The 25,770-nt window shown below is 35.1% G+C and overlaps 3 protein-coding genes and 1 long non-coding RNA gene across 4 annotated transcripts; 2 read left to right on the forward strand and 2 right to left on the reverse strand.

Moving 5' to 3' along the window:
• Nucleotides 1-256: 256 nt before the first annotated feature.
• LOC127788245 (uncharacterized) lies at nucleotides 257-5,541 on the reverse strand. The gene is made up of 3 exons (XM_052316359.1): nucleotides 5,377-5,541; nucleotides 1,350-1,516; nucleotides 257-577 (listed from the first exon to the last, which is right to left on the reverse strand). Exons 1-3 carry the CDS (start codon nucleotides 5,426-5,428, stop codon nucleotides 560-562), a joined length of 237 nt encoding a protein of 78 aa, XP_052172319.1. The 5' UTR covers nucleotides 5,429-5,541; the 3' UTR covers nucleotides 257-559.
• A 5,589-nt stretch (nucleotides 5,542-11,130) lies between these two features.
• Nucleotides 11,131-14,478, forward strand: LOC127793929 (uncharacterized). Its single transcript, XM_052324732.1, has 4 exons — nucleotides 11,131-11,147; nucleotides 11,292-11,506; nucleotides 11,747-11,844; nucleotides 13,826-14,478. The coding sequence occupies exons 1-4, from the start codon at nucleotides 11,131-11,133 to the stop codon at nucleotides 14,147-14,149; spliced, it is 654 nt and encodes a 217-aa protein (XP_052180692.1). The 3' UTR covers nucleotides 14,150-14,478.
• Nucleotide 14,479: 1 nt separating this feature from the next.
• LOC127812684 (growth-regulating factor 9-like) lies at nucleotides 14,480-16,468 on the forward strand. Its single transcript, XM_052353191.1, has 2 exons — nucleotides 14,480-14,950; nucleotides 15,740-16,468. Exons 1-2 carry the CDS (start codon nucleotides 14,890-14,892, stop codon nucleotides 16,150-16,152), a joined length of 474 nt encoding a protein of 157 aa, XP_052209151.1. The 5' UTR covers nucleotides 14,480-14,889; the 3' UTR covers nucleotides 16,153-16,468.
• Nucleotides 16,469-16,568: 100 nt separating this feature from the next.
• LOC127812690 (uncharacterized) lies at nucleotides 16,569-17,710 on the reverse strand. Its single transcript, XR_008025994.1, has 2 exons — nucleotides 17,207-17,710; nucleotides 16,569-16,969 (listed from the first exon to the last, which is right to left on the reverse strand). It is a non-coding gene; the product is annotated as an uncharacterized LOC127812690 (long non-coding RNA).
• Between the last annotated feature and the right edge of the window lie 8,060 nt (nucleotides 17,711-25,770).

Consider the following 25,770-nt stretch of genomic DNA (forward strand, 5'->3'; position numbering starts at 1 on the left):
TCTGAAAGAATAAAATAAAAAAAAGTAAACAATCAATAAAGTAAACGGCGGGCTACTTGCCATTGTCCAATGGAGTTCCAGTGCTGGTTTTAACATTCATCCAGGGATTTTGAAGTGTTAGATGGGTGGAGGGGCATAGGAACAGGAAGAGGAAGAAAAAGAAAACTCAAAAGCTGCTAAAACCTACAATAAGATGTCTCTTTGTTGTGAAAGACGTTAGATCAGACCAAGCATTTTTCCAGTAGCAGTCGAACCATAAATGAAGGAGAAGAACTGAAGCACATATTGTTGCAAACTGTGAAGCAAAATATCCATAAAAAAATAAACCATTTTGTCACGGATTAGTGCGGAAAAGGAAATGAAATGAACAATGTGACAGCACCAAAGCTTAAGCTATTTCTTATTCAGGATGTGATGAACATATATCGGCTGCTTTATCAATTCACAGCACTGTTAAACTCTGTAGACAAGTACGGTGGCCGTTCCATTTACTGATGATGATGGTAAAGAACAGAACATGCGTGGACACACTGCCTCTCTTCAGGCCCCGGCACCAAAATCAGAAGCAGCCACCCAACTGCGAGTCATTTTTTGAAAACGGCAAGGGGTCAAAATTTGACTAGAAAACTCCACAAATCTTCACTGAAGGTTGTAAATGAATCAATATATTCATTGAACAGCTTGTGATCGAGTTCTGTTTAGACTTGTTTATGCGTTTGTTTATTGATTAACTGATCTAATTTGAACAAAAGGTTGTCTATAAATTTGTTCAACCCAATTATGTTCATGAATGAACTCGTTTATCATTTATATATAAGCTGGTTTATAATTCAGCTAAAGATTGTTCTTTAATCATTTAAAAAGGTTGTGTATATATACATAATTTTTATCTAGTTATAGATAAGTTCATTTATTGTTCATGATCATCATTATTTTTTTTAATCACGAATAAAATTATTTACTATTCACAAACAAGCTTGAGTTGGACCTTTTAAGTTAAATGAACAGAGCCCGAACAACCTTAATTAGTAAATAAGCTGAGCCCAAATAACTTAAAATGTACACGAGATGAGTCCAAGGACAGCTCGGCTCCTTTCCATCCCTAATCTTGACACGTTATTTAGATTGTGTATGTCCCACAAATATATGCCTAACAAACATAGGACTTTCAACAAGTAGCATGGTCCTTCAAGTGTGAAAATCAGTTCTCTCCTTAATTTGGGGATTTTTTTTTTATGTAACTAAAGTTTCTTTAAGTCATAATGATACACATAATCAAATCTCTTGAGGCTAGATTTTGTTGTGAACCAAGGCCAGATGCAAAAAGTGTTGACAGTTGAATCACTTACCAGAATAGCTTCTATTTCCCTGTCTGAGACGGGTGTTCGCTTAGGTTGAAGAGATGCTTTTCCTCCCACAGCAGTATTGGTGGGTGGTGCAGGTACATCTGAACTTGAAAGGGAAATATGGTGGGCATCCCTTTCTTTGGCTGCAGCTTGAATTTGGGATGGAGAGCCTATAAGTGATAAGGCCAAAACAATTGGTTAGGCAACTAGTTTAGCAAATTCAATCCAACAGATAAATGCAAATTTGCTTTATAGGTCACAAAATCAATTGCTTTAGTAAAACAAGTAAAGCACAATGTAAGATTTTTGCAACTTTATGTTTGCTACTATAGAGCATAGAGCAGAATCCATCAGATATATTTTTCCTACACGAGCACATTACTGGATATAAAATGTGAAGTCTGAAAATATATGGCCACAGAAAGAGGTTTCAGTTGGAATAAACGTGGCAAACATACATACAAACAACCACAGAAATCAAAAGAAAAAAGTTAATGCAGAGATTTAACGTGGTTTGGCAGTAAGAAAAACCGCTTCCATCCACAAAGAGGGATGAGAAATTCCCAGGGTCAAGGCAAAAGGAAGAAGAGTACAATGGCTGCAATTTCACATTCTTTTAACCTAGAAACTGAATACATCACAATAACTAGTATTCAAACCCTCAAAACCTAACGACCCAAGACCTGAGACCATCATTGACCTCAATGAAAAAATCACAAATTGGGTTGCCAAACATTATTTTGGATTACTTACATAAAAAAAAAAAAAAAACATTATTTTCGATCAGAGTCCTGAATTAGGCCTCAAAACAAAAGGATTAAGAAGTCAAGGCACATTCAACAGTTTTACATTCAAACTTAATTGGACCTTTAAAGTGGAGAGCCCAGTACAGGCACAAGCATTTGATATCATGGTCGGTCGGGCTATGATGGGTTATAGCCTACCGAGATTGCTACAGGTAATGAATGATCTCTAAGAACTTGTAAAGCTCAACAATACTAATGACATGATCTGCATCACAGGTGACAGCCAATGCATTTCCTTCAAAATGCCTCTCCCAGATACCTTTCCCCTGCAGGAATAGTAACTACACAAGTTGTTTTGGCCCTTTTCCAATTCCAATACTCACTTTCATGACAATAACCAGTGAACTAAAATGCGGCCTAGGCGGCCGCTGGCCGCCCCGACTGTGGCCTAATCGGCCACCTTAGGCGCCAGCTCGGCTAATCGGTACCGGGTGGCACCTAGGCGGCCAAGCCGGCCGCCTAGCCGCTTGAACGCCTGGCCGATTATGGCCACGTGAAGCCTGGCCGATTGTTTTTTCCCCTTCTCTCTCGCGCGCACCACCACCGACTGTCTATTGCAGAGTCGCCGTCACCGTCGCCTCTCTCGTGCTCGCACGCCACCACCGTCTCTTACAGTTGCAGAGTTGCCATCGCCGCTTTCCATTCCTGTTAGCTTTGTCGTCACACGCCGCCGCTTCCTCCGTTATGTATCCATCTTCCTCTTCCTCCACCTCCACTAGCAGCAGCAAGCAGCAACGCAAGCTTGCTGCTCCTTGCTGCATGTTGCAGCAACGCAAGCTTGCGTGCTTGCTGCTGCAGCAAGCAGCAAGCATCAAGCAGCAGGTTGCTGCTTCTTGCTGCAGCACTGAGCTTTAATATTTGCTCGTATCCGAGTCGTCTCCTTGCTGCTCCTTGTTGCTGCCTTTGTTAATATTTCAAATATTTTAATATTTACAAGCAAGTGTTGTTACATCATTTATTTTAATATTTGTTAATATATTAATAAAAAAATAAAAAAACTCTAGGCGGCGCCTAGGCCCCGTCTAGGTGCCGCCTAGGCGGCCTAGACACTAGGCGTCAGTCTGCCGCCTAACTAGTGCCTACCGCCTTTTAGAACACTGACAATAACCTCAATAAATTTGAAAGAATAACCAATATCATACTACAGTGGGATAAAGGCTGGATATGTTGTTCTTGTAACCAATACCACACTACAAGTGCTGCTACATTCAGCATGAAGTGTCTAAAGAAGGAATAGGAGTCAATGATGGAGGCAATACATATAAGTTAAGGCCATTATGTAAGTCAGTATTTTTGGGAATACAATTTAGAATTATTTTCCCATGTTGAATATTCAAATTGCCATGGATACAAGGATCTAGCTGGTAAAATGACACTCTTAATCAGACTGCACTGTTCAAACTTCACACTGTAAAGAACCCTTGATCCCAGGTTGTAGCAATGTGGTATGCTAACACTATAATGCAACTTAGACCCATCTCAGAAAAGAAAAGTACAGAACAAAGTAGGCATACTCTTTAACGCACATAAGCAAGACTAAAAGTCTTTTTCTCCCTGCTATAAACTAACAGATTTAGAAAGAAAACAAAACCTGGCAATTTTATATTAGTCCTCTTATATTTTACTACATTTTTTTAACCCGAACATCTCGAGCCTTGATATACTACAGAACATGCGGCATCCTTCAATCCCCTTCTTAGCAGTTCCCTACTGCACACAATTACTTCTATATGTGCTCCTCAGTCAAATTAGCAAACTAAGAGGATTTGCTCAATTCATGCTTGACCTTTCCTAAAGCCATGTACGGGCACCTCTTAGTAGCACTAGTTAGGAACAAATATGAACTTAACTTCACAAAACCAGATCTATTCACCAGCCAATACCCACGACCTCAGAAATTGAAGCTGCATTAGGTCCTCCAATTTTCTTCTCAATATTCTAAGCTCGCTTCCTTCATAAGAACTTCTTACTATTACTAAATTTGGAGGTGTCGTTTGGTTTTCTAGTTGTTTCCAGTTCTCAATTTTCAGTTTCAAAGTTTTGGGAAAGGGGGGGCGGGGCGGGGGGAGAGCAGGAACGGGCATTTGGCAATCAATTCTTGTTTCCAAAAAAGAAAAAAGAATGGATTTCCATTTTTCCGACCGAAAGCTGACACACCAATTCGGTGTGTTCACTTGTGGCTAAAACACACCAATTCAGTTTTTGTTCCCTTTTTTCATCTCTCCAAGCTGAGGTGATCTTTGCCGAAGCTCGACCACTTCTCTCCAATTTGGTGGGTTCATTTTTGGCTGAAACACACCAATTCAGTTTTTGTTCCCTTTTTTCAACTCTCCAAGCTCAAGCTCAGCTGATCTTTGCTGAAGCTGGACCATGCTTCTTTTTCTGTATTTTCTCATTCTCCAATGACAAAAAAGAAGGCGCTATCCCCAATGGCTCCGGCAGAGACACATTGTTGCTGGCTATTCTTCTTCTTCTCCAATGCCAGCAACCCCTTGCCAGTAATGGAGAAGCCTAAACCCAAATCTGGGATTGCCAAACCCAGCCATTGACCAGAAAAGGAGGAGGAGAACAAAGTAACTTAATTTCTTTTAGATCAAAGATATTTTAATCAACATCAAATAAACCATGACATACATTTAATCAACAAAGTAAATAGGATTTTAACAAATGAAATGTTCAGTTTTTATTTTCAGAATTTTTTTGTTAACAAAAACTAAACATAAAAGAATGAAAATAAAAATGCTGAAATTGGCAACAAATTTAAACAGACGAGGCTCAGAGAAATTATCAGCTGAATATGAACAAACCGATCCCCTCCTCCTCCTCCTGAGCCAATTTTAATGGATAGCAACACCAAGAGAAGTTTATCATTAAGTATCCATAAGTTGGGAGGGACAGGAGATATATTAGTAGTTGGTCATCAGCTCAGCTTATCCAAAATTTGCAGAGTCAATAATTTGACAAAACAACATAGAGCAGGAAACCTTGCATCTAATCCCACAAGAACCGACCCAGTTGTTGTTGCTCCGAAAATTGAATCTTCATGCAGGGAAGGAAAGGATATATCCGAAAAGAATAACAATTCAATTTAATTACAAACATATGAATGAAGCAGAAGAAACAAACAATTATAAGATATAAAGAAAGCAGATAGAACAAACAAGAACAAAAGAAAAGAAAAGAAAAGAAGGCGAGAAAGGGGAATCATGAGGCGAGAGCTGAACCTGAGATTTTCGGGTGCCTTTGCGGGAATTTGATGCTGGGAATTCTCTTCATCTCTCTCTCTCTCTCTCTCGATCTTGATCTTGGAAGAATAGAAAAAATGAAAAGTCTGAACAGTCCTAAAATATAATTCCGTGTCTGATTCAATCGTAACGATACTTTCGCCAATTAGTACTTTTTTCATGGTTCCTCTTCGGGCAGAACAGAGGCCTAATTCGCGGCCCAAATCTTTGGTCTGGACCGTCGTACACCAATATTGGGCTCTAATTTGTCACTAAAGCCCTTATTTTCCTTTCAAAATAAACATGTTTTGTAAATTCACGACTTCCCTCTTAAATTTTAAGATTGTGTTCTTTTTATTTTTTAATTTTTAATTTTAAATTTATTTTTAATTTTTTATTTTGATAAACTATTTTTAGAAAATTAAAAATGTGTCCTCTTTGTTATTTTAAAAAATTATTTTTTAAAATAAAAAATTAGAAAATACGTTTTTTTGAAATTTTGAAAATAAATTTTTAATAATATTTTATTCAATAAATTTGAATATTCAGTAAATTAGAAATATTTAATATTAATATATTATTAAAAATATATATACATTTTAAAATTAATAAATTTTATAATATTTTTTCTCATTACAATAATAAAATATGAATAAATAAAAAATTAATGTGTTTTGAGTTTAGAGTTTGTTTTGGATAAAAACACTCAAAACAACTTTTTGTTGTTTTGAGTTTTCTTTATAATTTTTTTTTTCAAAAATACATTTTTAAAAATAGTAAAGAGAACGTATTTTTATTATTTTAGAAAATCAAAAATTAAAAATGACTTGAAAATAGCAAAGAGAACGCAACCTAAGTTTTTCGTCTAAACATTTCCTGAATTTTATCAAATGAGTTCTTTAATCTTTTTTTGAATTAGTCACAACATCGTAAACCTTATGAACAGCTACACTCCCTGAACTTTGGGCCTTTATCTCCAACATTTCATTTCATAAACTTTATTTTCTCAAATCAATCCCTCTAACTTTTTTAAAATATTCAAGTTATCTTATTAGTAAAAGGTAACATTAATTAAATTAATTATCACTATTGTAACAGCCAGGCAATTTGGGAATTTTCTAGTATCTCCTAAGCTCAGGGGTTCAAATCTTAAACCCATCTTGTTTGTAGGATGACCTAAATCAATAATGTAAAAAAAAAAAAAAAAAATGATGGATGCATGGCCTAATGTCGTATATTGCAATGGAACTAAGGTGAGAGTTGTGTTTCCAACAATAGTTATGGATCAAACTGGACATTCCCTAATTAGAAAATATCCTTATGGTCACTCTTAGTTAGGGATTTGCATGACAAAGATGCAAAGTTTATGAGGGTATAATCAATTTATTTAGACGTTATTTTTTTCGTTTACATGTGTAAAGATTCGAGAAAAAAATAAAAAAAATAATTAAATTAAATTAAATATAATAATAATAATAATAATAATAATAATAATAATAATAATAATAATAATAAAAGAAAATATTTAAAAGAAAAGGGAGGCTCTCGGGCAGCCGTCCCCCCGCCCCCCCCCCAAAAAAAATATCTCTCTCTCTCTCTCTCTCATTTTCTCTCATTCATTTTCGAATTTTTGTCGATTTCAAGCGATTCGACCGTTCGATCTTCGATTCGACTTCATTTTTACAGTTAAAGCGCCCCTGATCTACAAATAGGTAAGCATTTTGGCTTGATCTTTTCGATTTTTCTTGCTGTTTTCATGAAATGTGTGTTGAGGCGCGATGTGGGCTTTTGGCTGGATGTTTAAGGTCAGATCTACGAAGATCCGACCGTTGGATTTCTTTGATTTTTGGATATGTTGGTTGGTTTGCTTGAGGGAGTTGGATGGAGGTCTTGGATCGCCAGAAATCGCTGGCCATGGTAGCCAGCAATGTTGGCAGTGTGTTTGTCCCTTTTTGGCCGAGAGTTTGACTCTAGATCTACGAAGATCTAGCCGTCCGATCTTTCTCATTTTTGGGTATGCTGCTCTCGTTGGTGCTGCACACCTCAGGGTAGCCTCCGATAGTTTAAAAAATGGCCGGCGGCCGGCGGCGAACGGCAATGGCTAGATTTTGCCCCTATTTTGGCCGAAAATTAATTTTTAGATCTATTAAGATCTGACCGTCCGATGGGTCTCATTTTGAGATATGTTGTTATTCGTGGCGAGAGCTTCGTATCAGTATGATGATCGGTCGTTTTTGGCCGGCTGGCGGTGGTTGCCAGCGGCGGCAGTTTGCCGGAAAAGAAAGAAAAGGAAAAGAAAGAAAGAAAAGAAAAGAAAAGAAAAGGAAAAGAAAGAAAAAGAATAAAAGGAAAGAAAATAAAAATAAATAAAATATAAAGAAAAAGAAAATAAGGGCTTTGGGGGTTGGGCATGTCAAGTTAGGTTTTGGCCTAGGATGACGGAGTCTGATTGGGTTATAGAATGACCTAATATGTTGGGCATGACTGACCCAATTGTGGCAGCTCTTGGGCTGGCCCACTCGGCTTGTTCTCTTTTGTCGCTTGTCCGTGGACCTAGGATGATTTGGTTAGGTTGGTCCTACTCAGGATATCGACGTCAGTCTAATTTGGGTTCTTTTTAGGTCTCCTAGAATTGACGATATGATTGGCGAGTCATTTTGTTGATCGAAGTCCTAAGGACGAAGCCCTATTAGATAACTTGAGGTCGAGCAAGACTGACCTCGAGTGCGTTCTAGGCTAGCCTATGTTAATGACGTGGGTTTATTCCGAATCCTGATTTCTGATGGATTCATTTTATTTTGAGGCTAGAATATTGCAATTTATTCATTTTAAACCATTTATTAAATTATTAATTAATTAATTATTAAGTTTTTAAAAATTTATCAATTGAGTTATAAATATAAATATATATGTATTTTTGATAAAGGATGAATTTAAATAAAAATATATTATCTATATTAAAAGAAAACTAGTTTATGGGTAAATATAGAAATATATATATATATTATGTTATTGCAGCCTATAAGTGGGTGTGTAGTTCCATTATACACTTACGCATAGCATGTAAGGCGAGGCATGATGACGTAATTGATGGCTAAACTCGACGAATTCCATGAAGCCAAGTTCGAATATTGCGCGGGCCAAGGTACCAAATAATCGATTCGGGGTGTTAGGCAATGGTTAGAATTTTCGATAATTTCATTACGTCGTTACTCCTGTTACCTAAATGTAATCACCCCATTCTATTTATTGTAGGCTCGGATTCTTAGGATTTTGTTCGATCTTCTTCCTAGACTCGGACTTGAGTAATCGTTTCCCAAGCGAGTAGACATGATATGTTATGTTTACCTTATATTATGGACGTATATATATTGTTTCATGCATAAAGATTATAAACTTGTACTGATTTTTATATGCATAACTTGTACATGATTTTTATATGCGGATCATAGAAAAATACTCTTAAATGTTTCTAATTTGCATGAAATATTTTCATTCTACTGGGAGAGACATAAGCTAAAAGATACTCTAACTGATTTCTTATCTTGAGAATGTGAAATATTAAATGATATGGTGTATTTTAGGCACCACATGAAATGATAAATGATTATGACTTGTGCATAAATTAGGGTATTATTTGTATTATTATTAGAGGACTATCTAGTAGATTTCCTGGTGACTTCACAACAGGAAAAGATCATGGTACTGTGAGGCTTGGCATGCCAAGGCCATGAGAGACACGGATAATATGTTTTAGCACTTCTATCACGTGGGCCATTATGATGATATTGTGTGATGATGATGTATGTGTCGATATATATACTTGTGTGCATGTGTATATAAGCGTTAGGCCAGTTTTTACTAGTGTCCTTATAATCAGTGCATGCATCTCATATAAAAGTATAGGGGACTTAGGTGGTTAGGGAACAACTTATGGGGGTTGTCTTTAAGAACCTATTTTTTCTACACTATATTTTCCTTTGAAATCTCAAATTATTTAAATTTATGGTACATACTTCCACAAGACTCACCCCTCTTTTTGATTCTGGATGTAATATAGGAAGCTCTGTGGAGACATACACGTACTGTCGAGTCTGATCTTTTGTCTTTTATTTTGTGGCACATAATTGTGCCAAGGGCCTGGGATACGGGATTAGATATGTATTTTTGACAGTAGTGTGATTTTTGTACAGCTGCTATATATGAAATATTGAAATATTATGTTAGAAGGTGAAATGGTATTTTACTCCATATTCTATATCTTGTCAGTAGTATTATTATTTTATTCAAATCGACTTAGAAAAGAGGCTTACTAGTCCATTGTGAGGCCACTAGGCCTAGGGATTAGTGCCGGTAATGACTTATCAAAATTCGAGTCGTGACAACATGGTAAAAAAAAATAGGATAGATTTAAATTTTAAGAGATATTTATACACAAAAAAAAGGACTCAACCTCTTACTTCACGCATTAAATTAAGTTCTCTGACATAATTTTCACTTACACTCAATTATCATCTATAAAATTGACATTACTCTTTGTTAAAGCTTTCATTACAAAAACATTAATCGTTTTAACCTTTTAAATTCAGAATAAACTTGTGAATGCCACCAACAACCCCTTTTTGTTTTCTAGAATGTTGCTTAAATTGTTTATGCATTTTATGGTTTGTACCACATTAATTACTTTATTTATTCATTTTGCATCAATTACTTATTTTCCACTAATTAGATATCTTTTAAGTAAATAAACCATGGGAGAGTGATTAGTGAATAAGCTTCTGTGATGCAAAGGTTATGTTATATGATTGGGTGCATATAGAGTTGACTTACAAATCAGTCCCTTTAGCAATGACTTTTCTTCAATTTGAAAATATGTGACCGCGACGGCAGCCCCAATGCCATGAATTATGTCAATGCCTATATATAATATACTTTTATATTCCTTGTATTGACGTTTAGAGGATTAATTACATCAATAATAACTCAACTTTGTATTCTATTATTGTTTGATCACTAAACTTTGAAATGTTACCTGTTAGTCACTGATATTTTAAAACGGTTATTGCTTAGTCACTAAACTTTGAAAAGTTACCTGTTAGTCATTGATATTTCAAAATTGTTACTATTTAGTTACTAAACTTTAAAATGTTACTTATTAGTCACTTATATTTCAAAACTGTTACTGCTTAGTTACTGAACTTTAAAATATTACTTGCAAATCATTGATATTTCAAAATCGTTTTTCACCCGTTACTCGATAGTCACTGAACTTTACGTTCATGAGTGACGAATGAGAAATAGTTTTGAAATATTAGAGACTAACATGTAATATTTTAAAGTTCAGTGTAATAGTTTTGAAATATCAATGATTAATAGGTAACATTTTAAAGTTCAGTAACTAAGCAGTAACAGTTTTGAAATATCAGTGACTAACAGGTAATTTTTCAATGTTCAATGACTAAACAATAACCGTTTTGAAATATCAGTGACTAACAGGTAACATTTCAAAGTTTAGTGACCAAATAGTAATAGAATACAAAATTGGGTTATTATTAGTGTAATTAACCCGACGTTTAGAAGATAACAACTCACTTTCATGAGTTTTTTTTTATTAATTAATGCTTAGATATTAATATTACATTAAAAAGGAAAGATATTCATATTGATGGAGGTGGTTCATAATTAATAAAAATGTAAAATCACATGTTTACATAAAAATTTATAAAGAACATTTCATTCTTCATACCATACCATATGGAATATGCAGTTAAGTAAACAAAATAATTTAAAAGTAACTCCATTTCATTTATATACTCCAAATATCAACTTTGAAGCAATTAATTCAAATGGATACTCTGAAAACTTTCACCTTCTTCCTCAATCCTCTTCTCCTTTCTCTGCCTCTTTGCGCTCAGCGCGGCTGCAACCACGGACCAGTGTTCGAAAGCCGTCTGCCACTGGAGCGAGCCGATGGTTCGATTTCCTTTCCGGCTGAAGAATCTCCAGTCCAGATCCTGCGGCTATCCCGGCTTCGACCTCTCTTGCGACGCCGCCAAACGGACGCTTCTCCACCTGTCGGGTTTCGAAGCCTTCACCGTCCACGCCATCGACTACGGCGCCCAAGAAATCTGTTAGAACAGCAGTGTAAAACGAATGTATTGCACAATTAACAAGGCCCACACATCCAATGCAACGACGTGTATAAAGCTCACAATAGCCAAAACCAAACCCATAGCAATAGATGTAAATTCGTAACTATTGCAATATATATATAGCAGGAGCAGAAACAATCAGCAGAAACTCAAACCTATATACCAGAGAGATGCTGGAAGAACCGAAGACAGTGACGCCCTGTTCTGATCACTAACAGACTCCGGCGACTATCAATGCAGGATTCAACGGCCAACTCCAGGGAACGGCGACCACGCTCGACCGGATCTAACAGAACTCTTAGGGCACTTGCTCTCTGTTGGTTGGCTGACACACAAGAAGGAATGATGAAGATCTCTGCCTCATAGCAAAGCTCGACCACGCCTTATATAGTCAGGTCAAGGAGGCCGAATAGATGTTTCCATCAAAACGACATTGAACGTTGGAGTAAATGCCGACGCTTGGAGAAGATGAAGCGACCGGAAATAATTTCACGGAATTAAATGGAGATGCTTCAGGATGCCACTGGAAGAGGAGAAATAAAAAAATAAAAATAAAAGAAAATATTTAATTTGTTATTTTTTTATACAAAAATATATCTATATGACCGAAAGCAGCGGCGTGCGCATGGGTCAAGGGGTTAGCCCACTCACAAAATTTGGGTGTCTCTTATGGCCTAAAGTTAAAAAGAGTTTCACCTCTTTACACAATCGATGTGGAGCGAACAAACCCCCCCCCCCCCCCCCCCCCCCCCCCGCCCCCCGGCGCGCGCACCAGAAAATACCCTTCACACACACACAATACAATAATTAAAACACCCTTCGTCTATTCACACACACGGAAATACAATAATTAAAACAATCTTCGTCTGATTCAATGGTCAAGGGACTGGGGGTTGCCGAATTTTTCCTATTTTGTTAACTCAATCACGAGATTAAGTATGATGTGGTTGGTAACTCTATTTGGGATTTCCTGAATTGAACAATATTTAAGTTTGCTATTAGGATTTCCTGAATTTAACAATATTTAAGTTTGCTATTATATGATCAATTAAACCCACAAATTATCATGTGAAAATTACATCCGAATAACTAAGGCTTGTAAAGCTTTTATTAGAGTAATTTTGAGTTCATTAGCGGTATCTATTCCATTAGATTATCACGTAGATGTTTCTGAATTTCTTTTTCATAAATAAATAAAATTATATCACTCGGGACTTAACGAATAAGTTAAGATTTTAAGTTAACTAACGCTATTATTTATCATTTGATTTCAACTCTAATAGAAAATAATTGTAAAAGTGTTGGTCACTGCCCAATTATCTTTAGAGACAACATTTTAAAATTTTAAATATTATAACATGTAATGTGATTTCTTTACAATTATATTTTAGAAATAAAAGTATTTTATAATAATTTATAATTATGAGAATGTAATTATTATAGAGTTTCATTTGGTTTAAAGCGCAAGGTTTTGCTTTCGGTGAAGAAGCCTTGTGATAATGGGCTTATTTGTTGTAATTTATAGTTTCTAGCTTAAAAAAAGTGGGTATGTAGTGTTTGTTTTAACTTGTAGTTTATACCTTTTACTAGCTTTTAGAAGGGGTAGAAGCTGATTTTTTCAAAGTTAGGGTATCCCAACTTCTACAACTTCTGATTAAACAGTTATATTTTTATGACAATTTTACCCCTATTTTTAATAAAGAATTACTCTTCTGTTCACGCAATCAATAGTCTCTCTTCTCCACCGCCATCTTCATTTTCAGATCTCTTCTTCTCTCTCGTCATCTCCCTTTCCCTCTATACACTAATTAATTTTTTTATAACACTTGAAACTTATACATATACACTAATTAATTTTTAAATTATCATTCTATAACTATTAAGGGTATTATGGATAATTATACAAAAATAAGTTATTTACAACTAATGGTATCAAACACCACAACTGTTTAATTACAACTTTTGAGAAATTATAATTTAACAAGTTAGAAGTTATAATTTATTTAATTAAGTTGCAACAAACGGGCCAATAAATTTTGAGGCCATGAATCCACTTAAAACAAATTAAATAAAAAGCTAATCGTGACCAAGTAAAAGAATCAATACGTATATAATTGTTTGTTTGACATTTTATATTAATAATTTAAAACTCTCTTTCAACTTTGATTTGCCACCACTCATCACCCTGACAAAGGCTCACTAATCACTAATTACAGGGCCTCCCAAGGGCGCTCGCTACGCCGTGTAAATCGGCGCCGGCATACTGTTCATAATTGGGCTGGCCTGGCCGGCTCAAGTCGTACGGTGGGAGGAGACGGAGACGCGGCCCAATGGTGGAATTCACCTCCGCATCCGTGGCCCCGCAGCCCACCGCTGCCACGGCAGAGCCCACGATAGAGTCGTTGCCCAAGGTGGTTCTGGGAGAGAGCCGGCGTCTGCCCAAGCCCAATTACAACACTTGCCCCATCTGCTTGACCGAGTACAGGCCCAAGGAGACTCTGAGATGCCTCCCAGAGTGCCAACACTGCTTCCATGCCGATTGTGTAGACGAATGGCTTCGGCTCAATGCCTCTTGCCCTGTTTGCCGGACTTCTCCCGAGCGTTCCCCAAGACCTGTGTAGTTTTTCTAAATCCTAAAACTTAAAAAGGATTAAGCTACTTGTAGAGAAGCCTTTACTGAAAGCTTTACCGAAATTATTTATTTTGTTTTTGATTTATTTTTTTAACTTTTATCTTTCCAGAAGCCCGCCCATTTTCTCTTTCCCCCATTTCCACATTCTCTCTCTCTCTCTCTCTCTCTCTCTCTCTTTCACTGTCTCTCCCACACTCTCCCTCTCAAATCCACTGCTGCAAAGAGCACCGGCCGGTGCCCCCCCTGCTTGCCCCCCACCGCCACGAGCACCTTCTGCCGTCACGCCCCCCACAGCCGCGAGCACTTTCCACTGTCGCCCCCCATCGTGAGGACAGGCGTCGCCCCCCCGCTTGCCCCGCCACCGCCACGAGCTCCACTGTCTCGACTCTCGCCCTCCATTGTCGTCGCCCCCCCTTCTCTACAAGTAGCTTAATCCCCTAGATGGATTGGTTGCAATACATGGCGTTGCCATTTGCCAGTGGGTGTGGGTTGGTGCCATTCTTTGCTTTCTTCAGGTGGTTTTGGCTCTCATCTCTTCCAAGTCACGTAGCATCCATCCCTCCATCTCTCTCTCGCACGCGCGCGCCAAGCTTCGTCAAACCCATTTAAAAACAGGGGAAGTGTGGGTTCACGCTGGCGCAGTGGTATGAGTTCCGACAACAGGCTATCATATGCAAGTACATAGTCTCTGGCCTCGTTGTGCCCTTTTACCTTGTTCTCCCCATCTGGATGAGTGTTGCCAGGTGCTTTGGCTCTGCTAATGGTGGAATGTATAATCACTTCTCAAGTCGTAAGTGGGCTTCTTTCTTCGTTTTTTTTTTCTTTCTTTCTTTTGTTGCTCTCAGTGCTTGAGTTAGTGATTGTGCTTTGCTTGTGCTTGTTTTAGAGATTTAGATTTGACATTTGAGTTATTCGCCGGGGGGGGGGGGGTGTTGAGATGGTTTTTTGTTACCCAAGTAGGGGGGGTGTTGAGATGGTTTTATGTTACCCAAGTTATAAATGGATTTTTGTTGTGTTATTAGTTATGTTAATGACTTGTGCTTTGAATTATGTTTGTTTTAGGGGTATAGAGTTGAAACTTGAGTTTTTTTTTTTGTTTTTTTTGAGATGAGTTATGGTTTAGCTTGAAATCAGGATAGATTTTAGGTTATGGAGATAGGTGCCTCTAGCTAGCACAATCTATAGCCATTGGCGAAAGTCCCCTGTTGTATGTTGAAATTTGTTGTTTTACCAGTTATGTTGCTAACTTGTACTTGAAATGCTGTATGTTTTAGAGGTTTACACTTGAAAGTTAATTTCTTTTTAATTGGGTTTTGATTTCCATCTTGAAATTTGGGATGGATTAATTTATGTTGTGGATACTGTATTCACTCATTTGTATAATTTACTAGGTTATTTGGAAATGTGGCATTATTTGCTTGAGAAATTGTAGATGAACTGGAAATAATCTCATTGTTTGCTTGATACCCTTGGCTTGTGTCAACTCACTTCCCTCCAACAAAATTATCACTTGGCTATAGATATTTCAAAGGGGAATGTTGACCTGAATTTTCTTTCTTTTTTCCTTGATTGGTTTCAGTTATAGGATTCAATATTCAGGCCTTTCATTGTAAGGGTGAGATGGATCCAGAATCAGGGAGATGTAGAAGAACTGATGGGAAGAAGTGGAGATGCAACAAGGATGTTGTTCTCAATCAGAAATACTGTGAGAGGCACATGCATAGAGGGTGCCAACGTTCAAGAAAGCATGTGACAGCTTCTGCCATTCCTTCACAACCTGGTACATCCATTGATGCCAGCAAAACCACAAAAACATCCAATTCCAGTGACATTACTAGTACAAAGAGCAACCTTTCAATTTCAAATCCTGTAGATTTTGAATTTTCTATCCCTTCAAATATTGGCACCAACAGTTCTGCTACCGCATCTCCCATCACCAACTTTGTTAGTGATATCAAGAAAGCATGTGTGATAGTATTATTTGAAAATTGAGGGTGAATTATCCTGTAGCAGTAAGGTTGCTCCACAGCAACCTAGGTATTACTGTCTTTGCATATGTATTTGTATAAAATCTATGGATTTCTAGATGATGTATTATTGTATTTTTTTAATTTCTTGATGTTTCATCTATTATTGAGAGATTGCAATTATTGAACTTGCTTTGTTTTTCTTCATTTGTTGCTTGTTTCCCTTGATTATATTATTTCTAAGATGGAAATTTACTGAAATTACTGGGACTGCTTGTTCAGGCAACTGGATTTGTGCCGAGTGTGCGCATTTTTTTCATCCAAATGAACTTTTTCTCCCATGTAGCCTGGCTTGATTGGTCAAGTACTTTATCTATTATTTGTTATTTTCATCAGTTAAGTGCAAATTGAGCCAAAATGCTTTCTAAATCAAGACACAGAAGAAGAAATAAAAGATGATTATCATAATCAAATATTAAAGCACAAATAGTTGTAATTTACAGTGACACTTTATGCCATCGTATGATCTCAAGAGCCATTTGCTCTATTCTCTGTTTAATTCAATATCTTGTAAGTCTCCCCTCAACGCCTGTTTTTGGCATTAGCTGCCAGTAAAGCAACCATCATATAAAAAAGATAAAAATTTCTTGGCAATAGAATAAAATTCAATTCCAAAATGCAATGAGATAAAATGGACATCAGCGCGCACTTAAATGCTCCAACTTGCTCAAATCCTACTCCATCAACCTGTTTTGAGACATCTTTGACAATTCACATGGGACTCCAATACAAGGAAATGCTGATCCAAAAAGCTCAGTTGTGAAATCAAATAAATTTACAACCTGCAAACATGTTCAATACATCAGTTGGCAACAAAGGTTCCTTGTTAACAGCAACACATACAAATACAACAACAAAATCATTGGCAGAGAGTATAATTAAAAAAAATAAAAAAAGATCACTGGTATAGATATAGAGAGGAAAGAAGATCAAATACAACAATAACATCCAATACGTATCAAAATATATACACATACATTCGCACAAATAGAAGTGTGGTACAGAAAGGGAAGAGACACCTGGAGAATGGAATCACAATAAATGAAGTGCAATCACAATCAGAACTTTCATAGCTCCCAAGCAAAAGAAACGATTTGGCCGTCTTTACAAACCCTAACTCCCTATTATGTGTGGTGCAAGCGGCGGTGGGTGGGGACAAACGGCAGTGGGGGGAGGGGGGGCAACCTACGGGCGGCGTTGGTTAGTCGAAGGAGCTAGCAGGTAGGGGCGACGGAAGGCGGTGCGAACGACTGGGGGCCAGTGGGTGGGGGCGATGGCAGAGGGAGGGGCGACAGTGGATGGTGCTCACGGCGTGGGGGCCTGACCGCGGAAGACTCGCAGTGGTGGCGGGGCAAGCGGGAGAGAGGGAGACGGCTGATGCTCTTTGCAGTAATCGATTTGAGAGGAAAAGTGTGGGAGAGACGGTGAAAGAGGGAGAGAGAGAGGGAAAAAAATGGGCGGGCTTCTACAACAATAAAAGTTGAAAAAATAAATTAAAAATAAAATAAATAATTTTGGTAAAGTTTTCGGTAAACGTTTCTCTACAAGTAGCTTAATCCACTTAAAAAACCTAAACGTTAAAACACTGTTGCGCTGGAAAGTGTTGTCATTGAAGAGGTCAATGTCTTGGTCATTGACAAGAAAGGAGAAGGGAGAAGCCAAAAGCCATGATGATAGTGGGTGGAACCGTGGGAGACTTACTGTTGATGTCATGTTTTTCGTGTTTGTTTGGGCCCTTTAGGGAGAGAAAGCAGAGCAAAAGAAAGTGCGTTGAGACTGAATGTGAAAACGCAATTGTCAAGACAAGTGTGTGTGTGTGTGTGAGAGAGAGACAGAGAGAGAGAGAGAGAGAGAAAGAGTATGATCATTCAATTGCTGCTCTCTACGTATGCTCTCATACGGATGAAAATTTGTATATTTTACAGAGTGATATACATATTACTTTCAGTTTTTAGTAAGCAAAGATTTTATTAATTAAAAATATTAAATAGTATGCAAGGATAGTAATCCCAAAAAAATTAGATAGCATAGCGAAGGCCAAATCTATGCTGTAACCCTAGGTTATATGAAAACGAAAACAAGAAACGTTTCTTATATGAAATAGAAATATGAAAATGAACATTTTTTTAAAGGGGTGTTTGTTAAAATGAGCAAGATAAGAAACATTAAGATGATATTGGAATACTTTTCGCATCAAAATATGAAATGATTAAGATAAAGTTTGAAAATATTTCAAAATTTCTATCATAGTGTTTATTAAATTTTGAAAAATGTTACTTGTAGAAAAAGTTCTAGAGAAAGGTTTACCGAAAGTTTTTTTATTTTTCCCCCCTCTCGCCCCCCCCCCCCCCCCCACACACACATTTGCCAACTTCATTTTCACTATCTTTCACCCTCTCTCTCACTCTCACTCTCTCTCTCCTGCCACAACAGTCCGCGCCATCATCGTCGGCCAACAACTCTGATGCTGCTGTCGCCCTCTATCGCTGCTCATACCACCGTTGCCCCCGCCAACAAGATCGCACAGAAACCGGCAGTCGCACCCGCCGCCACCGCTCGATCTACCGTCGCTCCCTCCACCGCCACTTGATCTGCCGTCGCCACTAGATTGGCTGTCGCTCCCGCCACCGCTGCTTGATCCACCGTCCACCCTTTGCCGGCCACTATATATTTTGATTAAACTGTAGCCTTGCACGTCAATTTGGGCGATCTCAAATTTTTTTTTTTTTCATTTTTTGTTGTAGATTTGCCAATGAAATGTAGGTAGGTGAACCTAAAATTTATTGGTAGCTGGGATTATTAGGTATTGGGTGCATTTGCATTCAAGTGTATTTTTTGACTATTGTTGTAAAATTTTGAACATTTCATTTTATTCTGTCTCTGTTTATGCTTCTTGAATATATGTGTCTTTTTGGTTTTAGTTGCGTGCATTCGAAAATTTAAGAAAGATAAGAGGGAAGAAATTACAGAATTGGTACAATATTTGAAGAATGAAATTTGCATTTGGGCACTTATTACCTTTTAAGTTCTATGCCTTAACTAGGCATAGAACTTGTTTATGTGAAAGATAAGATTTTTTTGGATCTCTCTGCTACTGGGTTCTTGTTATATTCTTGTTATAGACACCAGATATAAATATACAAATGCATTGGAATTTTGCAACTTGCCCATGATCTTCCAATTTCTCCATTCTATTCAACTTTAAACACCTAAGCTCTGTTTATTGCTTTTAATTGTCTTAAGCTTGTGGCGTTTTGAGTTGCTCGAAGTTCACCTGATGTATTGGCTGCTTCAACTAGGCATTTCGAGATGCTTTTATTAGCATGGATTTAGCTTTATCTCTATGCCTTATGTCCGGATAAACAAACAAAAAAAAAAGGTGATTTAAAACCCATGAGCCCGGTGCTCGGTCCCCTTTAATCTTGTGTGTTCTAAATAACAGTCTTCGAGACAAATATACATTGCAATATTTCATGTTGGATCAAGCAAAAGTTGTATAACAAAATAATAGAAAATAGAAAATTTTAATCCCTTTGATCAAAACAGAGTTGTAGAAATGGGTGAGGGGTCGGCGGGTTTCTGTGACCAGGCCCGGCCTTGAACCAGGGCGGTCAGTGCGATTGCCCCAAGCCCATTATTCAAGGGGCCCAAAATGTTTTTAATAAATGTTATATTATATTATTATAATTATTAATTAATTTAATATTTTTTATAAAAAAAAAGACCTCAATGCCCAGCAATGCTGGGCGGACTTCAGCGGACTTGAAGTCTGCTTAGTGCTCAAGTCCACTGAAGGCCAGCGAACTTGAAGGCGAACTTCAAGTCTGCTGAAGGCTAGTGGATTTGAAGTTTGCTTAGATTAAGAATTTATTTTTATATTATAAAAGAATTTATTTTTTCTTCAGTTATTTAGAATATAGAGAATTTTTTTTTTTTTGGCTGGATGAAAAAAAAATATTTTGTTAGATGAAAAAGAACTTATTGAATTGTTATAAGTATTCATCTTGTTTATATATTGTAGCCTTTTTATTCTAAATTTTAATATATTGAAGTTTGAATCGATCCAATTTATTTGGCTTGAATGTTAATTTTTTAGTTAATTTGGACATGTTAGATTTTGATTGAAAAATAAGAGTGAGTTCATCACTAAATTTAAATATATATATATATATGGGGGTCTAATTTTTACTTTTGCCCTGGGCCCTAAAAAATTCAGGACTGGCATTGTTTGTGACCGATAGGTGGGGGGAGACTGGCGATGCCGCGTTTCTGTGGCCGACTGAGGGGTGATCTGAGGGAGGGACGACGACGGTGCGAGTGGGGGGGGGGCGGGCGACGGCGGGTGGTGTTAGTGGCGTTGGCGGGGGAGACGACAGTGGCGCCATTCTCTCTCAAGGACGAGGCTGGCCGAGTATGGGGGATGGCCGTGCAAGTAGCGATGGCGGTGGTGCGTTCCTCCCTCAAGGCTGAGGATGAGAGAGAGAGAAAGAGAGAGAGAATGGGTGAAGTTTGGGGACTGTGAGAGAAAGAAAGAAAGTGTGTGACTGTGTGAGAGACAGTGGAAGAGGAAGAGAGAGAGAGACAGTGAAAATGATGTTGGGTGGGCCTCAGAAAAAGAAAATAAGAAAAAAATAATTTAAAAATAAATTATTATTTTCGGTAAACCCTTCTCTGAAAAGTAGCATGACTTTTAAATTTTTTAAAATTAACTGATAATTATATTTTTTTTATGTATTTGTTAATACATATGATAAATATTAAAATGATTTTTTTATTAAAATATTCTTATTACTAAATTCATTCAAAATTATTTAATATCAACAAAAAATTTATGATTAAAATAATATTTTATGATTAATATAAATTATCAAAAAAATAAAAATAAAAATAAATTTTATCTTCTAAATTCATGTTCAAAAATAAATTTAAAAAGAGTTGAAAAGTAAAAATAATTATTTTTTGAATTACAATAACTCCACCTAGATAATTAAAAATAGCCAAAACATATTTTCATAGTAGATAATAAAATATAAAATTAAATAAAATAATTTAAAATTTGATGAAATGAATTGTATTCGTTAATAATATATATATATAGAGAGAAATTTAAATTTTAAAAATCAATGAAATGAATAATGTCATTTAAATTTTAAATATTGTCAACACATATAATAATTTAAAAATATATTAAATAATATTAATTTTTAGACTTAAATAAATAAGTTCTTTTAATAAATTTAAATATTTAAAATGTATTAAATGACATTAACTATCATATAAGGAACATATAGGTAATTGAGACTTATTTTGAAAGAGTCAAATAATTTTATTTGAGAGGAATGTCAGATAAATTTATCTTAAAAAGAAAAAATAAAAGGTCACATGAGGGGTTTTTCGAAAATGATTAGATAAATTTAACAAACACGTTAGAAAGATCAAATATTTGGAATACGTCTTATATATGATATTTTCTCTTTCTTATTTTAGTTAACAAACATCTTCTAAGAAAATTAATATTAATAAAGTCTAAAACAAAAAAATAGAAACGTTCCGAAAATGTTACCGTGCAACGTTGGTGCAACCCCGACCGAATCTATCTGCCCTTGCACCAAGTTTTTCTCTTCTTGTGATTGGATTGGCAGAGCATGACCAGTTTGAACGGGCTGGCCTGCAGTCTGCGGGTTGGGCTGTGTCGGGCGGGTCAACCCAACTGCTCTATTTTTTTATTTAATAAATAAAATAATATCTTGAATAACAAGGTTAATTTTTTTTATACATAAATGGATACATTAAAGATAAAAAGAAGAGGGCAATGCTACCTGTTCAAACTGCATTAACTGAAGGATGATCAAAATGAGAAAATGACCAAGTGTATCCTAAAAAAGATTATTATTTTTTAATAATCTATAAAATGCAATCATTCTGCCAAGCGTATGCCTTTGCTGCAGCTGAAATGGGTGGTGGGGGGTGGGTTTGCAGGCCATAGTATTATATTTAAATTAATTTTATATCTTATTATAGTGCTTACAAAAAAATCTAGATAGATGAAATATTTAAATAATATTTAATTGTAATATACATTCGGTTTGACTGATTGGAGTTGCTTGCCGATTGAGTCCAAACTGTCGTGGATTTGTTTTTCTTCTTTTGTTCTTCTTAGGTTTGTTTGGAATGGTTATATAACAAAAATAATGTATGATCCTAGTAGAAAAGGAAAGAAAATGTCATAGCTCAATTGACTCAGTGGCAATCTCTTAGTTCAAGCAACGATCATTATCACTCCTTTTGGTGGTGATAATGTATTGAATCTTACAGCAATTAACAAAAACAGAAACAGTAAATTGACCTAAGGCTGAGTCAACCGTTGCAAAAACTGCTCACCAACCAAAAACATGAGGAGCCAAATTAAGATTTTCAAGTCCAATAAACAAGGTTGTTAAAATCGTAAAATCATAAGAGAATTTTTGACATGTAAAATTGTAAAATTGAGTGCAATTAACTTTAAAATCGTAAAAATTTTCGATGTAAAAAATCATAAAATCATACCCGTAAAATCGAGATTTTAACAATCATACCAACAAAGTTCTCTATAGTCAATTTCTCTAGTAAAAATTTTGACAATCTTAAAAAGTCTCGCCACAATTAACGATTGAAATCTCCTCGCTATCTCTCCCCCACCCCCAATGACCATCAATAGTTGAAGGAGAAGGCAAAATTGACTGGAAAAAAGACGTTAAAGTGGCTGCAATAGTAGATTCGATGAAAACGGCCTTGGAAGATGAGTTGTAAGTGTGTGGATGAATTGCAAATACCAAATTTGGTGACGGCGATGGTGACTAGTGGAGGCGACGATGAGCCGAATGATGGCTTCTTCTTCGATGAGCAGATCGAGTAGAAAGCGGGTTTGTGATTTTGAGAATTTTTTTAATTTTTTATTTTATATGGGATGATTGATATTGTATATTTAGTTATTGATTTGTATATTTAATTATTAATTTTATATATATGTGTATTTTATTATTAATTTTTTATATGAATATCTGATTATTTTGTATATTTAATTATTAATTTATCTATTTGATTATTATTTTTGTATATGTGTAAAAATTATAAATAAGGTAAAATAAATAGAATTAAAGGTTATTAATAAATAAATAAAATAAAGAATAGAATAAAGAGTGATTGGAACAATTTTGAGATAAAATTAAAATAAAAAATAAATTATTTATAATATAATTGAAAACTAATTTAACTTTCCGTTGAGTCAGCCAACATGGATTAGAATGGTAGTATTGATGCTCTATCTCCTCAGTCTATTATTATTATTATTATTTTTCTGTTTTGATTCCATAATCCTCCTAAGACCTAAAAATGACAAAAGGCTCATGCATTAAGTAGCCCTTTTGTTTACGAATTTTCTTTACAATTCTTATTATTTTTTACATTTATTATTTTTTATTTTGTGCTTAAATGGGAAAGAATGGGGAGAATAAGAATGTAAAATGGATAAAAAAAATGTTTAGGATAAATTAATATTATTTTATTTTCAATTAATATTTCTAAGTAAAAAATTTCTTGATTTTGAACATGTTTTCTTGTGCTAAAATTGGTTTCATATTTGATACAAAGGAATGCGTCTTTCATTTATTTTTTAGATTTTAATAAAAAAAATACAAAAATAGAAATAAAAATTGAAGATAGAAAGTAAAAATCGATTTTTTACAAGTAAATAGCCTCTTATCTTCCTAGGCCCGGTTTAAGGCATAGGGCCACCTAAAAAATGAGGGGCCCAAAATCACTAATTATTTAAAATTTATTTTATTTTTAATTTTTTATGATGCAAAATTATTAATTTTATTTCATGATAAGTTTTGTTTAAATTCATATTTTGTTTATTTTGTTGTTTTATTTGAATGAGAAGTGTCGCTAATTTTTTAAATTCACAGATCATTTTTCAGTATTAGGTAATGAATAGTGAAATGTCATGTAAATGAGAAGGCCCTCAACTCTCTAAGTCCACTCGTTATTAGATAATTAATAATGAGAAGTCATTTAAATAAAGAGATCCCCCTTCTTCAAGTCCACGAATTATTTTTCAATGTTAAATAAATAATAATGATGTGTAAACTAGTAATGTAATAAAAAAAGAAGAAGCAAAAAGTGACATTATTTTAAGTGGATAATTTGATAAAATGATTCTTTGGATGACAATAATTTTATATGGAGAATCTTCATTGATCTGGGTATTAAAGAAAAAAATAAAAATAAAATAGTAATTTTTTAATTTGTGAGACTTGAGTGTAGACTTTTTACATTTTTTACTTATTCAACTCTTATATTTTCATATTTTTTTCTCTTATCTATATTGTCAATTGAAAAATATTTGCTTTCTAAACTTGAATATAAAAATTTAATTAGTAATTTTATATCTTCAAAAGTAAATAAAATAAATTTTAAATAATTTTTAATATTTATTTATATTATTAAAAAATTACCAAAATAACTCTTGTTTAAAACCACAAATATTTTTAAGCTGACCCTATATCTTCTCTTTTTCTCTCTAGTGAACTTAGAAAGTTTATAAGTTCAATTTGTATTGAGAAAGTTTTTGAATTTCTCAAATCAAATTCAAATTTAATCACTATGTTTTGTTTGAATTTAGAGAAATTGAAGTTTTTGGATTTCAATTATAACTTAGAAACTTCAACTTCTCTAAATTATATCAAAATGAGACGGTCGCAGCGGATCAAGCATCATCACCTTTAATTTTTTTTTTTATAATTAAATTGAAAGAGGGGAAGAGGTAATTTTGAGATTTCAAAAAGAATAATAATAATTTTTTAATAACATGATAATTCTAGGTCAAAAAATTTAAAGAAATATATGTTAAAGTTAAAAATATCAAAGTAATCAATTCAATTTAAAAGAATTTGATATATGGACGGTGAGGTTTACCTAATATGAAAATAAAAAAATCACCTTCAGGTCAAAGTGGTCCATGAAGAGACAAGAACTTAAAAAGTAGGGGTACAAAAGCTTTTGGAAGTATTAGTAGACTTATCTGTGGACTTTGAATTTTCAAAAGGAGTATTAATTTGAGCAATAAAGAGCAAAAAAGAAGATGAAAAGCACGATTCCACCATTCAATTGTCAAGAAAAGTCATGAATGAAAAAAGAGAGGCAGATATCACACGGCAAACATAGATCTGATCATTTTATTTTATTTTTTTGTTAAGTTAATATATTAAAAAAAAAAACGACCTAAGTAGAGGAGTTCCAAGAATAAGAATGGAGGCCCCCTAAATTGGTGAAAGGAAGCAGTGTGCTTCTTGTAGATCCTTCCTCTTTTTTTCAGAAATTTCATGTATATGGTACCCTATTTTTATAGCTATATTAATTATTTTATTATTTATAAGAAATCACTGAACACTTAGTAATATTACCTATGTAAATAAGTTCAAAGTACCATAAACAGTTTATTCAAATCATGGTACCAAATCAACTTTAATAATAACAATAAAATATTAATGCATGAAATTTTCTTCAAACATGAATAAAAACATTCTCCTCTCTAATTTTTTAC

This window comes from Diospyros lotus, chromosome 1, assembly GCF_014633365.1.
Source record: "Diospyros lotus cultivar Yz01 chromosome 1, ASM1463336v1, whole genome shotgun sequence".
Classification (NCBI taxonomy): domain Eukaryota; kingdom Viridiplantae; phylum Streptophyta; class Magnoliopsida; order Ericales; family Ebenaceae; genus Diospyros; species Diospyros lotus.

Bases quoted from the DNA above. Each gene is read 5' to 3' on its own strand.
- LOC127793929 (XM_052324732.1), top strand. The intron at 11,507-11,746 runs GTTAGAACAGCA...GATCACTAACAG, and splicing joins CTACGGCGCCCAAGAAATCT to ACTCCGGCGACTATCAATGC. The intron at 11,845-13,825 runs GTTGGTTGGCTG...GGCCGGCTCAAG, and splicing joins TCTTAGGGCACTTGCTCTCT to TCGTACGGTGGGAGGAGACG.
- LOC127812684 (XM_052353191.1), top strand. From the start codon at position 14,890: ATGAGTGTTGCCAGGTGCTTTGGCTCTGCTAATGGTGGAATGTATAAT. The intron at 14,951-15,739 runs GTAAGTGGGCTT...GATTGGTTTCAG, and splicing joins GTATAATCACTTCTCAAGTC to TTATAGGATTCAATATTCAG.
- LOC127788245 (XM_052316359.1), bottom strand. From the start codon at position 5,428: ATGAAGAGAATTCCCAGCATCAAATTCCCGCAAAGGCACCCGAAAATC. The intron at 1,517-5,376 runs GTTCAGCTCTCG...TATCACTTATAG, and splicing joins AAGGCACCCGAAAATCTCAG to GCTCTCCATCCCAAATTCAA.